The sequence below is a fragment of the Equus przewalskii genome, chromosome 6 (assembly GCF_037783145.1).
Source record: "Equus przewalskii isolate Varuska chromosome 6, EquPr2, whole genome shotgun sequence".
NCBI lineage: Eukaryota > Metazoa > Chordata > Mammalia > Perissodactyla > Equidae > Equus > Equus przewalskii.
This window is the reverse complement of record NC_091836.1, coordinates 2,044,867-2,058,989: the sequence shown is the minus strand read 5'-3', so window position 1 is coordinate 2,058,989 and position 14,123 is coordinate 2,044,867. Positions and strand designations below refer to the sequence as shown.

The 14,123-nt window shown below is 48.4% G+C and overlaps 1 protein-coding gene across 1 annotated transcript; it reads right to left on the bottom strand.

Moving 5' to 3' along the window:
- Positions 1–1,318: 1,318 nt before the first annotated feature.
- LOC103562956 (putative KRAB domain-containing protein ZNF788) lies at positions 1,319–13,918 on the bottom strand. Its single transcript, XM_070622487.1, has 4 exons — positions 13,729–13,918; positions 6,275–6,401; positions 4,869–5,595; positions 1,319–4,460 (listed from the first exon to the last, which is right to left on the bottom strand). Exons 1-3 carry the CDS (start codon positions 13,729–13,731, stop codon positions 5,489–5,491), a joined length of 237 nt encoding a protein of 78 aa, XP_070478588.1. The 5' UTR covers positions 13,732–13,918; the 3' UTR covers positions 1,319–4,460; positions 4,869–5,488.
- Between the last annotated feature and the right edge of the window lie 205 nt (positions 13,919–14,123).

Here is a 14,123-nt window from a genome sequence, read left to right as displayed (position 1 = left end):
GTGACTGAGTTAGCATATATAAATCTACTTCTTCCTCAGAAACTCCAGACGGTAGATACTTTATTATCTATACATCTATATGAGTTAACTCAGGAGATAACTATGAATGTAGGTGATTTGCCAGAAGTCACCAAGCTGGGAAGGAAATGCAGGATCGTGAAGAGACCCTAGCCTCTCTTTCTGAGTGTGTACTCATTGTCTGGTGCTAAATATTGAGTATCCCTCATATGTCATGCACTCTAGGCTCAAAACAGAGTTACTTTCCACACTAATGTAAGCTGTGCAGGCACTTGCCCACAGATCCTCAAGCTCTCTGCTCCCAACCTGCTCAGACACACCCCTACCCTGGCAGTCCAGGACTGTCACCCTCCTTAGGCTGCAGTGATGGTCTCTCTAGGGTTTGTGTGTAGTGTTTTCCTAAGTCTTCCTGTGCCTCCTCTGTGGCTGCACATGACTAGGCATCGCCTGGTGAGTTGATAACACTAGAGAGGAAAGTCCATTCTAACACTGGTTGGAATCCCTTAGGTACACGTATCCTCTCTCGAAAGGCTGTACCTTTCTGTACATTTATTGACCATTTCCTCTCTCAAGTCCCTGGAGGACTACTCACCTTACACATCCTCTGACCCATAAAGCCCTACCAGGTCCATCAAAATACAAGACATCCACCATGCCCAGGGCCAGAGAAGGGTCCCTGGAGGCCATCTGACACAGAGGGAGAAACTGACCTCTGTCAACAGGAGCAGACCAGAACTCTAAGTGGTCAGAATGAAGAGAGAAAGCATGGTCCATTTGTCATCCAGTGGAAATTACACAAGGGAACATCGCTGGGCAGGAGCATCAGCAATCAATTACCCATCTGTCATGTAGGCAAATGGCCCGTGGATATTCAGCACAATTACCAGCAACAAGATGACCGAGAAGATGTCTCTATTCTGGTATTGCTTTCACGTTAAGCCACTGAGAGCTCTGTGGAGAACATTTAGAAGCAGCATTTCCCGGAATTAGTAGACTTTACTCAAGTTGGTTATGTCTGTAAACAAGCTCCCTCTCTTAACTCATTCCCACCACAACTAAGTGCTCACCTCACCAAGAATGCTGGTGGTTCTACTTGTCCACAGGGAACTAGGAAAGATGTGTGTCCATTTCTGCCTCCCACACTGCTCATCTGCAGGAGCCTGACTCCTGGGGATCTCTGGCTGGAGACCACTGAAGTGAGCAATATTTGCGTTTTCACTACTAGGAATGAAGAACTCATTTTAATGAAAAAAGTTGATAGCTACGTAGGAAGGTCAGAAAAACACACCACAATGAAAAATGTCAGGAAGCATACATATTTAGTACTACTATCCCAGAATACATACAGAAAAGTCGACATAATTACAAAAATAAAAATGTATAGTTGGATATTTTAACCTATTCTCTCAGTTAATGAAACATAAAACAGAATAGCACTTGTAAGTATACAACAGTTTTCAAAATAAAGGTAATGTGCTCTCATGAGGAAACAATGTAGATTATCATCTTCTACAGAAAATGCAATTTTCATTGAACAGAAAAAACATGAAAGACTTAAACACGGGGTAATCACACATAAACTGTAAAGTAAACAGTGCATTTATCATTTACAGAGCAGACAGATGTAAGAGAAAACTCTCACAAACAGCCAAATATGTTCACAAATTCTGCTTTCAATCATGAAACTATTCAGAAAGAAGAAATGCAGCATGAGTGCAGGCTCTCAACTATGCAACCAAGGAAGTAAGTTTCCTCCACTTGTGGCTGCAAAATTAAATTTGTCAGTGTGGAGGCAGGAAACAGGGCCACTATTAGACAACAAGATGCTCCCCACAGAATTCACGTAATTAGAAGCCTTGAAGATGAAGTGTGTCAAAAATGAGAAGATAACTAAGTGTGACAACCTAAAGAAGTGACCTGATGGACACCAAAGAGCTACATGAAAATGCAAGTAACTGTGTGAATCTGCAAACCAAAGAGGGTCCACAATGGGGGAGCTTCTGGGAAAGTCTGTAGGATCTGGTGCCTGAGAGGGGACTGATGTCAAACATGGTGTTTGGTTGGGGCTGTTCCAGATGGGCAGAGCCACAAGTCAGAAAAGAGGGCTGTGATGCAGGCCCCTAGGTTCCCAGGCACCTTTGTCTCCTGACGGGACAGGAGAACTGAGAATCATGGCTTCTTCACTTCTTCTTTCCAAACCTCATGTGTCCTCCTCTGCTCGTGAACTTTAACTCAGAGCCACAAACAGAAGGACTCTGGGACACACGGTTTCCCACCCTCCCCAAGGTGACAGCACAATTCAATAGAAGCATCTGGACACCAGGCTTCATGAAAATTTCCAACCAAGATCAAGGAGAATGAGCAGACTCCAATTTTGAACATAATCCCATGAGACTGTCCTCTCAAGATCTTTCCATAATTACTAATTTCTGTGAGGAACCGATGACGTATCTACTAGCAACAATCAAAAGTGGAAGATACATCTTTCAATAATAAAGAATTCAGGGGAGAGTAGATATCAAGTCAGAAAACTCCCTGCAACAGTGGACCAGAAAAGAAATTTCAACAATACAGGTCTCATACCATCATCATCACAGACCAGGAGCATAATGGAAAGAAAGAAAACAAAGTTCATCCAAAATAATACCAAGTTGCACATGGAAAAACACCCCTAAAAACAAAAACCACTGTCATCCCTGGACCCAAAAGACACTGTGACACAAAATAGACAAGTGTCATATAACAGTACAATTATTTAAAGTCCAAGATAACAAAATATGTATAACACAGATGGTGGGGTCATAGACAGATATTCTAATATTGACTTCATATCAGCAATGTGAACTAGAAACCAATACACTGGGGGTCCCAAGTAAGGATGAGACACAAAGACAAAATCACATTTCTAACGTTTAAAGGATTTTTGTCTCCCCTGAGTTCCCATGTACAAAATAGATGAAGTGCGACACTTGAAGGTTTTCCCACATTCTTCCAATTTTTAACCTGTCTCTCCAGTGTGTTTGCTTGCATTTAAAACAGGTTCTAAGCGAGAATGAAGGCTTCCCCTCAGTCCTTGTATGCAGAGCTACCGTCCAGTGTGTGTTCTCACATGTACTTGTAGAGACGTGACATACTTGAAGGCTTTCCCACAGTGCTGACATTCATTCCCTGTCTTGCCAGTGTGTGTCCTCATGTGTGCTCCCCAGTTATTGGAATACTTGTAAACTTTCCCACATTCTTGACATTCATAGGGTCTCTCTCCACTGTGCGTCCTCCCATGCACTCGAAGGTTTGCACGATGTCTGAAGGCCTTCCCACACTGCTGACATTCATAGGGTCTCTCCCCAGTGTGCATCCTCAGATGTCCTCGAAGGCAGGAGAGGGAGCTCAAGGTTTTCCCACAGTGCTGACACTCATAGGGTCTCTCCCCAGTATGCGTTCTCACATGTGCTTGCAAAGAGCAGGGAAGACCAAAAGCTTTCTCACAGTGCTGACACTTGTGGGGTCTCTCCCCAGTGTGTGTTCTCCTATGTACTTGCAAGGAGGAGGAACAAATGAAAGCTTTCCCACAGTGCTGACACACATAGGGTCTCTCTCCAGTGTGCATCCTCACATGTCTTCGAAGGGAGGACAGGAAGCAGAAGGCTTTCCCACAGTGCTGACATTCATGGGGTCTCTCACCAGTGTGTGTTCTCACATGTACTCGCAGGGAGGACGAACGACTGAAAGCTTTCCCACACAGCTGACACTCATAGGGTCTCTCCCCAGTGTGCGTTCTAATATGTACTTGAAGGGAGGCCACGTGACTGAAGGCTTTCCCACAAGTCCAGCATTCAGTGGGTTTCCCTCCAAAGTGCCTTCGCATATGTGCAAGAAAGTATGAGAAGCGACTAAAGGCCTCCCCACATTCTTTACATTCGTAGTGTTTGTCTCTAGCATGAGTTCTCACATGTCGTAATAGGTAGGAGTCATACATAAAGGATTTCCCACAAACTGTACATGCATGGGTTTTCTCTCCACAGTGACCTCTGTCATGTTCCTGTAAGGATGAGGCGCAAGTGTAAACTTGTCCACATTTCTTACACGCAAAAGATTTTTTTCTATGGAGCCTCTTCACGGGTCTCTTAGATGCTCTCCCAGTATCCTGACACCTTTTACAGGGTTTATCTACACTGTCTGTTTCCACATGAGTGCTTAGGCACGAGACACAACTGCAGGCCCGCCCACATTCCTCACATGGATGAGGTTTGTGTCCAGTGTGAGGTCTTTGCTGATTCTTAAGGAGAGAACAATCCCTGAGGGCTTTTCCACACTTCGTGCATTCACCGGGTTTAACTCCAGTCGGATATGTCTCAGGCACAGGAAGGTCTGTAATCTGGTTCAGGGTTTCTCCACAGCCATCACCTTCATTACTTCCACGGAGACTCTGCACCAAATGGCTCCTGTTCAAAATATGAAGCATACTGTGAGGGACTGATGATTGTAAGTGATTTCTTTACTCATCACTTACTGACAGTTATTAATGATAATTTTGACTATGTATTTGTCATTTTCAATGAAAAGGAATGTTTTTGGCCCTGTCTGGTTCGGTACAAAGGGGAAAAGCTGAATGCTCTGCCTGAGGCCTCAAATATAGCCATAACTTTCAGTCTTTATTATGTACAGTGTCATCTGATAAATGCAACTGAATTATGTTTTAGACACTCAATTTCCACATCACATTTATATGAAAATATCTTCTGAAAATTGTCTCAGGACACAAATGTTTAGCCACGATTTTACTTTTTCTTTAATTTAAGTGAGTCTAACCCTCTGCTGAGACCCCTTCCTCCTGTGGGAATGCCACTCACCTCACAGGCCTCTCCTGGGCTGGGTGATCTCCAATGTTCTGAAATGTCCAGTTTTTGCCAAAAACAGACCGGCACTCACATCTTATGAACCTTACTATTTTCTCTTCGCTGGCTGTTTTATTCTCCAATATACCCTGCTGAAGTCTCAATCCACTGGTTTTAACTTGAGGGCAACAATCTACAACAATTGGTGCCATAGTTTAATTTCTTGGGAAAGAAATGGTTGGATAAAGGAAAGAAAACAGACGATTATGTGGATTTATTTTCATACACTGATCCAAAGATTTAAACCAATTTTATGAGGAAGAACGGACATGCGAGTAAAGAAAAATTCTCAGGACCTCAGCTACCTGGCAATTTGGCAAAGAGCAAGGGAAATGAGCCAAAATGGCAGTCTGTTCACTAAGAAATACTGCAAAACACATGGAGAGTGACATTGAGATAAGAATGATCAGAAAAGCAAAATAGGAAGGAACTGCTCAAATGCACATCCCCAGATGCTCCTTGTATAACAAGAGATGCAGAAGGTCTTCCCCAGGCGGCCAGGAGGGACAAAAAGTCAGCAGGGAAGCCAGGGAAGTGATACGTGACCCTTCTCACACAGTGGCTGAGTCCCATTTCTAAGGGACGTGTCCAAACGTCAGTCCTTCCTCCAGAGCCTGCTCCTCCCGAGGGTGCTTGCTCTCCATGAGAGCAGTCTCTCCCCAGTGTGCATTCTCTCCTGTTCCTGGAGGGATGAGGGAAAACAGAAAGCTTCCCACACTCAGGACATTCACCGGGTTTCACTCCACTGTGCGCTTTTGTGTGTCTTCTAAAGTTACTGGGGCAACCCAAGGTTTTCCATCACTTACAGAAATAAGGTTTCTTTCTAGTGGGTGCTGACATAGAGGCCCCAGATGGATCCTCTCTCCACTGCCCCAGCTGCCATGGCAGACGGATGGTGAGGGCAGCTGGTGACAGCTCACAGGGAAGAGCTCACCATGAAGGATGATGCAGGGGAACAAATAGTCCATGAGCCAGGCCCATACTCTGGTCTTCAAGGCCAGTGAGGATGCATAAGCATGGGGTGAACTGTAGCAAGATTACCATGTCACCTGGGTATTAACCAGAGCGTAACACACAGGGGTGGAAACCATAAAGCTGCCCCAAAGTGACACTGGAGATGATATTCATGCTTATAAAATTCGGACATCTTAGACTTTTGTTCAAGAGGAATAAAAAGTCCACTTAATACATGAAATGTTGTTTTTGTGGAAAAGCTATGTGACTCTAGGTGGTTCTATGAAGGCTTGGACTGTGTCTCTCTTTTTTCAAACGTGTTCCCCTTTCATGGCCCCAATAAGAAAGAACAAGTGTAAGAAACAACTGTTCCCTCACAGACTAAGAAGGCGTGAAGCCGTCCTCACCCACGGAGACCAGGTTCCTGCAGGTCTCCAGCATCACGTCTCTGTAGAGCTTCCTCTGAGCACCATCCAGCAGAGCCCACTCCTCCGGGGTGAAGTTCACAGCCACGTCCTCAAAGACCAGCGAGTCCTGAAACAGCCCACACATTCTACTTCAGCCAGGCCCCGTCTGCACCAAGGGGTGTGGGAGGGTGACAGCCGGGGACCTGGACTCAACTCCTAGGACCCCTGAGCTCTCACTCTCGTTGGAAATGACAATAAAAATGCAAGTGGCACGCAGTACACTCAGTGATGGTAAGTGCTTGTAAAGCTGCAGCAAAGTGCAACCACAACAACTGACACAGACTCATACATGCACGAATTTAAGAATGATTTGTTCTGAGATGGAGCAGCCTCTGATATAAAGTAAAGAGTGAAAAACGAAATCATCTTTCAGATACTATGGAAATGGATATGTGGCTTGATCAAAAGTTATGTCCTTGTCGGCTCCAAGAACTGGAATGAGAACGTCAGGATGTTCTGAACTCTGAGACCTGCAGTGCAACTTGATCTGAACAATCTCTCCTTGGAGGCAACAGTGTCGAGGGGCCTGGACTACTCCCTAAATGGCAACGGAGGCAGAGACATGACCCCTCCCAGGATGAGGTGGACACTGTGGGCAGAGGTGTGAGCCAGGCCCTGGGACACCTGCTGGATAAGAGGAGAGCCTGTTTCCTGAAGACTCTGGGAAGCTGGAAAACCTCTCAAACAACTAATCAAGTCCCCAGAATTCAAGGAAAATGGTCACACAAACAACAGTCATTGAAGGATGTGAAAGCAATACAGGCAAATGGGACTTTAACCAAGAGAAAAAAATACCTAAATGACTTTAGAATGCTTCGTGATGACATCACACACACGGCATAAAGAGCACTATGAAATCTAAAGATAAAACTCCCAGCTGCATCAGCTGCAGAGAAGGTCAGGCCACCTCACTTAGCACAGCAGCTGGGGTTTGCCAACCACACGCCTGTAGGAGGCTCGTGTTCTCACCGTGCTTAAAGAACTCAGATCACAACAATAAAAAAGAGACAATATAAAGAGAAACGCTATAATTAAATAATGGGCAAGAAATGTGAGCAGACCCGTCTCCAAAGAAGAAATAAGAATGGCCAAGAAGACATGAGCAGAGGCTGGCCCTCGGCCAGCAGGGAAATGCAAATCAAGGCTACAAGCAGAGCCCTGTTCATTCACTGCAGAAATGGAGCAAGTGCTGGCGGGACATGAGCAAGGGGGAAGCTCATCCATCGTTCACGGGCATGTAAACAGTGCAGCCACTTTGGAAGACAGTCTGGCGGGTCCCAAAAATGATGAACACAGAATTCGAATATAACAGCCGCCACTCTCCCTGCACCTCCATCTCTTCACCAACCCGGAAGCTCTGCAAACCCCACACTATTGGGACTTTTACAGAGGCTTCATCACGTATACATGATCGATCATTAAACTCAGTTTCAGGCGTTCTGCCCTCTCAAGACAGTGGGGACAGGGCTAAAAATCCCAAGCTTCTAGTCATGGCTTCATCTTTCCAGTGACAAATCCTCCTCCAGGAGCCCAGCCAGAGTCACCTCATGAGAACAAAGGATGCTCCTATCACCCAGGAAATTCCAAGGGTGTCAGGCGCTGAGGGCTGACAACAATGCATGTTTTCTATTATCTCACAAGCCTTTCAACACAACTGGCTCTAAAGGGAATGAATGGCACCCGGACTTGGAGACGAGGAAAGAACGTCCTTTAAAGAGTAAAGTGATTCAAAATCCTTCATGACTGTTTCCTAGTAGGGAGGGGGCTTTCTATGAAACACTATTCTTGGGATGTCTCTCAGGTAAGAAATGCTGTAAGCTGACAGTTCATGGAGAGATGTGGTGTATGAAATTATTTTCACAAACCTGCCTCATAACAGGTGAACATGTGTGTGTGTGTGTACTTTATGAAGGCTGCTGAGCTCTCAAAATGGACAAGTATGAGTAATAATCAGCGTTAACTTATAAAACCTTATTCTAGTGTATGTGATGAATTCTAAAGGTGTATGAAGCCCTTTTCAAACTCTCGTCCCAATGGAGCGAAATATTGAGCGAATGATTATTCCAACACACGACCCATAATAATGTACTCTCATCCTAAATCAAGGCTTCATCTTGTCTTTCTCTTTACTCCTATAGCAGAAAATGCCTCAGCGAAATTTAAATACCAGTACTGGAACTTTACAGAAAACCTGCTTTTTAGTTACTTTTTATTTTTCAAAGGTGACCACCTCCACCTTAGTAAACATTTATGTGTTTACACGTGTCTCTTGGTGGGGACAAGATGTGTGGTCATAAGCTCCCTCACTCGCATGTGGAGGAGGAGAATATAAAAACAAACCCGCCCAATGCACTTGAGGAAAGTGCTGGTTCCTACTGGAAACATGGCTCTCTGCTGCACACACCACAATGGCAGGAAAACATGCTTTAATTTGTCACCTTAATATTGGGGGAGAGAATGAGTTTAAGAAACTCGTTTTAAAATACTTTATACAAATAAAGAAAAAACAAAATAAATTCCTCTTAATCTTCTATTCTATCTTTTTAGTTGCTCAGGTTTGATAACTAAGGTCTTGTAAATGGTTTAACATAAAACCACATTGAAAGTCTTGCATCTTTTCAGTGTTTTCAAGTATCTCTTGCAGAGGTCAACACAAGACATGATGGGGGATTGACCCTGGAGATAAATCCGGGCCTCTGGAGGCTGCCTGCCCTATCACTACGCTTGGAATGTGGGTTCCGCTTGCCTTCCCAACTCCCAGAAGCTGCCCCAAGGCCACAGCCTTGAGAGAGTGAGTCAGTGTTGAGACCATCTGGACTGTGGACGGGATCGAACCTGGTTAAGGCCCCTAGAGAAACTTTTCAGATTTGGCGGGTGGGAGCAGAAACTACTCATCTTTGGGCTGCATAAGACAAGCCTCGTAAGTTTCCATGCTCATTAAAACTGCCACCTAAAATCTGGAGTGGCCTGGCCCTTTCTTAGGTCTTTGCCTGCCCTGTACGTATGGGGCCAATTTCAGTTTCCATCTTGGAAGCTCCTGAGGGAGGGACCCAGCAATAAGCAAATGTGTTCCTCACCATGAGCTCTCTGTAATGACAGACAGAGAAACCTCTCCAGTGCTGAAATGCAGTACAGGCTAGTTTTTAAATCATTAATTGAGAAAACTAATGGTGTCCTTTTCCTGAGAAGAAAACGCTGTAACGAAAGAAAAACTTTCCCTTTATTCATAGCATAATGGTTGTGCACGTCACACTCGAAAATAATATGAAGATAATCATAGAATCAGATGTTTGTTTCCAGAATTCAAAGTCATAAAAAAAAAATCAAATGTATTTTGAATCAATAGAAACAAGCAGTTGAAGAGTACATTTTTAAGATAGACTTTGTTAACATAGAATTTTTAAGCTAATTGCTATTACAACTAATTTTATTTCATTCCTAAAATACATATAATGTGGGATGAAAAATGACTTACTGGAAATCTGTCAAAGTGTTACTAGGTGACACCAGAGTGGAGCGCAGCAAATGCAGAGACCTCACACGTCCACAGAAAGGAGAGCGTGATGGCAGCTCTCTCAACTGCTCACGAGTTTTAAGGAAACTCCATTAAATGGTCAACCAGGTTTGTCTTGGGTTTGTTTCTGTTTTGTTTGAACTTAAGAAAAGCTACTTCTAAAAACGGGAATGTAAAACAAATTCCTAAGAAAATCTGACATTTTCTGTAAACAAGGTGTGGGATTTTCCCTGACAGACATTAAAACTTGTTAAACTGTAGTGATTAGGACAGGATGGCATCACCAGGGGGAGGGACAGGGACACCAATGGAGAAAACGGACCCCCTGAAACAGGCCCCCAAGGTGGGCACGTGGACCTGCCCCAGAGCAGCGCTGCCGGGCAAGAGTGGGATGGAGGCTCTGTGATACGTGGGGCAGGGACAACTGGCATCTACAGAGGAATAAGGGACCGGTGTCCTCATCAGCCTCACGGACAATGACCAGCTCACTGCAGATCTAACTGTGAGACACGACAGCAGAACACTTGGAGAAGCCACAGGCAAACGTGTTTATGACTTGACAGCTGGGAGAGTTTTCCTATTCAAGAGAAAAGAGTCAGCTACAGAGGAAGAGAGCGGGAAATTCAAGTCTATTAAACTAGGACGTGCCCATCAAAATGCAGATGAGAGAAACAATAAACCATGATCTGGGAGAAAATATCTGCAATACCCAGACATGAAAAAGGATGACTGTCCAGACCATGTAAAGAAAACATGAGAAAGCAGTAAACACACAAATGAATTAAAGATGAGAAAATAACTGAAAACTATCTGACAGACGATGAAGTTAACAAACCACGTTCGTTTCGCCCATTGCACGAAAAGCCAATCACAAGAGGAGTTTGCGGCAGACAAAGGGTTTATTCACAAGGAGGCCAAGAAAGAAGGGAGAACAAATCTCAAGTCTGCCCCCCAAAAATGGGGACTAAGGATATTTATGGAGGGGTGGGGTGGTCTGAAGCATGGAGACAGGCGATGGGAGGTAAGGAGAAGGCAGGTAATTGACGATCTGCGCAAACGTAGGGAAGCCTCACGGCCCCTCATAGGACGCACGGTCACCAAATGGTGGCCTTAACATGACCTGAGGGTGTAGTGTTTGGCTCCCTGATTTCAGGAGTTCATGTATCGGACACCTGTGCAGCCTCAACCGGTCGTTTGCTGGTCTCCACCGGCCTTAGCCAGACAGGGGTCGAGCCTTAGTTCCTGCAAAATAACTCTGGCTTCTGCTACCATGGTGACCCAGGTGTCAGGGAGATGTTATCTGGGAAGAAGCTAGTGGGAGTCCAATAATAAATTTCCTCAGCAGCACCATGAACCATAGACATGCAAACAACTAAACGCTATAATCACTGATAGAAAAAAAAAAGACTAGTCACTAGCTACATAATCATTAAGGGCTAACTGTCCGATGCGTTTAGAACGCCACATGAGAAATGCTCAACCCCAATGGGAACCAGTACAATATGGCATCAAAAGGAGATCCCATTCCACACACTCAAGATGGACCAACGTGGGTTAACTGCAAGTGCAGGAAATGAGGTGAAATAAACACACGTGTGACAGTAAGACACTAGATCCAAACACTCCTCCATCAGCATTTCCTAGTGAATTTGAACTTACCCATAATCCACACCCCTGACATTCTTCTCCAACACGAAAAACATTTATGATCCATTTGCACTTGGAGATAAAAACAAGAATGCCTGCAGCGGCTCTGCCAACAAAAGGGAAACATAAAAGAGAGGCAACCCAGGCCCTCTAGAACTGGAATGGATGAGAGAACAGAGTGCCTCGAGCCTCAGCCACCAGCACGTATGACACAGACTGCGGCTGAGGAAGCACAGAGAGGCCCTCCGTGTGACATGGATGCTGTGTTCCTGGTGACATTCACTCCCTGCACATTCAGCAGAGGCGGAACCACACAGAACCCTGCTTGGTGACTGAGAACACATGTAAAGCGACAAAGAGAAACACAAAGAAGCAGGACGGTGGTCACCCGGGGTTGGGGGGGGTGGGGGGGGCAGCACGCTGGGAGCAGATTCCGTCAAGGAAACCACAGGAAGAGCAGCACCTGCTCCCACAGGGAAGGTCCAACCTGGTCCTGAGCTGGGGCCGGGCTCCCCCGCGGGGAGGTACCCAGAGTGGCCCCTCCCAGGGAAGGAGTGAGGGGGCACCGAGGAACCAGGGCAGTTAAATCTAGAGCCGCACTCAGCCCGGCTCCCTCCTCAGGGCGGACGCGCCCCTCCTCCCGGGCCTCCTTCTCAGCAAAGAGGAGCCGCTCCGAGCTCCCGCTCCGCCCCGTATAGACGCTCCTTTCACAGACCCTCTCACCAGCAGGGACCCCCGGGAGCCCGCCCCACGTGTGACCTTCACAGACTCACTCAGCGCGCGGCACACTCAGCTCCACCGACCCCCAGGAAGCAGCCCCACGGCTCGTCCCCACCGACGAACAGAACCAACGCGTGTCGGCCACGCGGCTTCAGCCTCTCCTCCGCAGACGCCGCCCTGGGCCGCCCGCAGCCCGGGCCCGCAGACGGCCCCTCCGAGGACGGGCTGCGCTCGGGACCTGCCATCAGCACCACACCCGGGCCTCCTGCTCCGTCCACTCCAGACAAACGCCGCCCAGCTCCTGCGGGTCCTCCGGCCACAGCGCCCCCTCCCGCGGAGCCCCTGCCCCGGGCGCGTCCCTCCTCCCGCCCCTGCGGTCCCTCTCCGGCAGGAAAGTGTGCTCACTGAGCTCGGATGCTTCGTCTCCACCGCCTGACCCCTGCGCACCATCGCCCCCTCCTTCCCAGACGCTCTCGGCCTCCGCGCGCCCCGCAGGCCCGACCCCCGCCCGTCGGAAGGAGCACTGAGATGCGGACGGGCCTGGACCCGAGCCCGCGCTGCGCGACCACGGGGCGGGGGTCCTGAGACCCGCCTGCCTGCTCCCCTCCTGCCCGGCAGAGAAAAGCCCTTTTCCGGTGAGTTCCGGGCTGCGGCATCTGAGACCCGCCCTCGGCCCCGTCCCACCGTCTCCGGCCCCCAGTCCGGACGGAACCCCACGATCCTCGGCCCTGACTGCCCAGCTGGGGTCCACCCATCCCCCTCTGACAAGGGGCTGGGATAAGATGTCAGGACCCACCCCACGACCAGGGCGGTGATAAATAAGTGGGGAGCAGTAGGCTATACTGGCGGACACGAGCAAGCCACTTGTAAAACTAATTCGGCCTCACCTTGTTTCCCAAAGCGCCTGCCGTGCCCACGGGGCACGCCCTGTATTTCTGCCCTCACCATCTTCTCCGTCCAGAGACGAGAACAATGCCCTTGAAGATGAAGGAAGATGTAACCTCCCCCTCGGATAAGCGTCTCTCCCCAGGCCAGGAACTGCTTGCTGCGCCCACCCTGCGATCCCCCAGCTGGAGACCACAGACCTGCTCCCTGCTGTGCGATCGCTCTGCCGGCTGGGCGACCTGGTGACCGTTGTAAAAGGGACATTCCGATCATCTGTGACACCTGCTCTCTGACGTATATGACCACTGTGCACACTCACTTCTTTGGTGTCCGTCCTTCGTGGGGACGCAGGGCCCCAGACCGGTCCTCAGATCTGGGTGACAAACTCACCCCAGCTTTGATCTATGGATCCCTTACGGATTGTTTGCGCCCACAGTGGAGACTCAGGTGGGACCAGGACCCCCACGCGGGGCTGGGACAAGACGCCAGGACGCAACCCGCACCCAAGTTTGGGTACTTGAGCGCGACCCCGGGGGACGCAGGGAGACCCGGGCCCGTGGCCGCTTCCAGCCAGTTCCCGCCGGTTCCAACCAGCCCCTCCCGGTCTCCGCCCGGTCCGCGCACTCACCATCACCGCCCGCTCCGGACCCTCCAGGCGTCCTCCTCGCGGCCCCGCGGCGCCGGCAAGTGAGAGCGACGGAGACGGGACTTCTCGGGCCGCGCGGGGCCGGTGCGCACGGGGATGCGCGGGGACCACAGCGACTTCCAAGAGTATGCAAGCGCCCCCGCCCGCGTCTCTTATGGACGCAGCTGCAGGCTCCTGTGTGGTGATTGGATGGTATCTTCGTCACTCATCCTGGCACGCACTCTGAATGGACAGAGTTCTAGCACGCACCGGGTCCTGAATGGACAGATGTCCAAGACCCGCCCCTGTTCCTTGATGCGGCGCTCCCCTATGGTCCCGCCCCCGTCCTCCCTGATTGGACAGCGTTACAATCCAGAGCGTGCCTGACAGGCGCTGGC

What these genes read in the sequence shown, in the direction of transcription:
- LOC103562956 (XM_070622487.1), bottom strand. An exon ending in CAGGAACCTGGTCTCCGTGG is followed by an intron (nt 5,596 to 6,274) that starts GTGAGGACGGCT and finishes TCATCCCTCCAG; the next exon opens with GAACAGGAGAGAATGCACAC.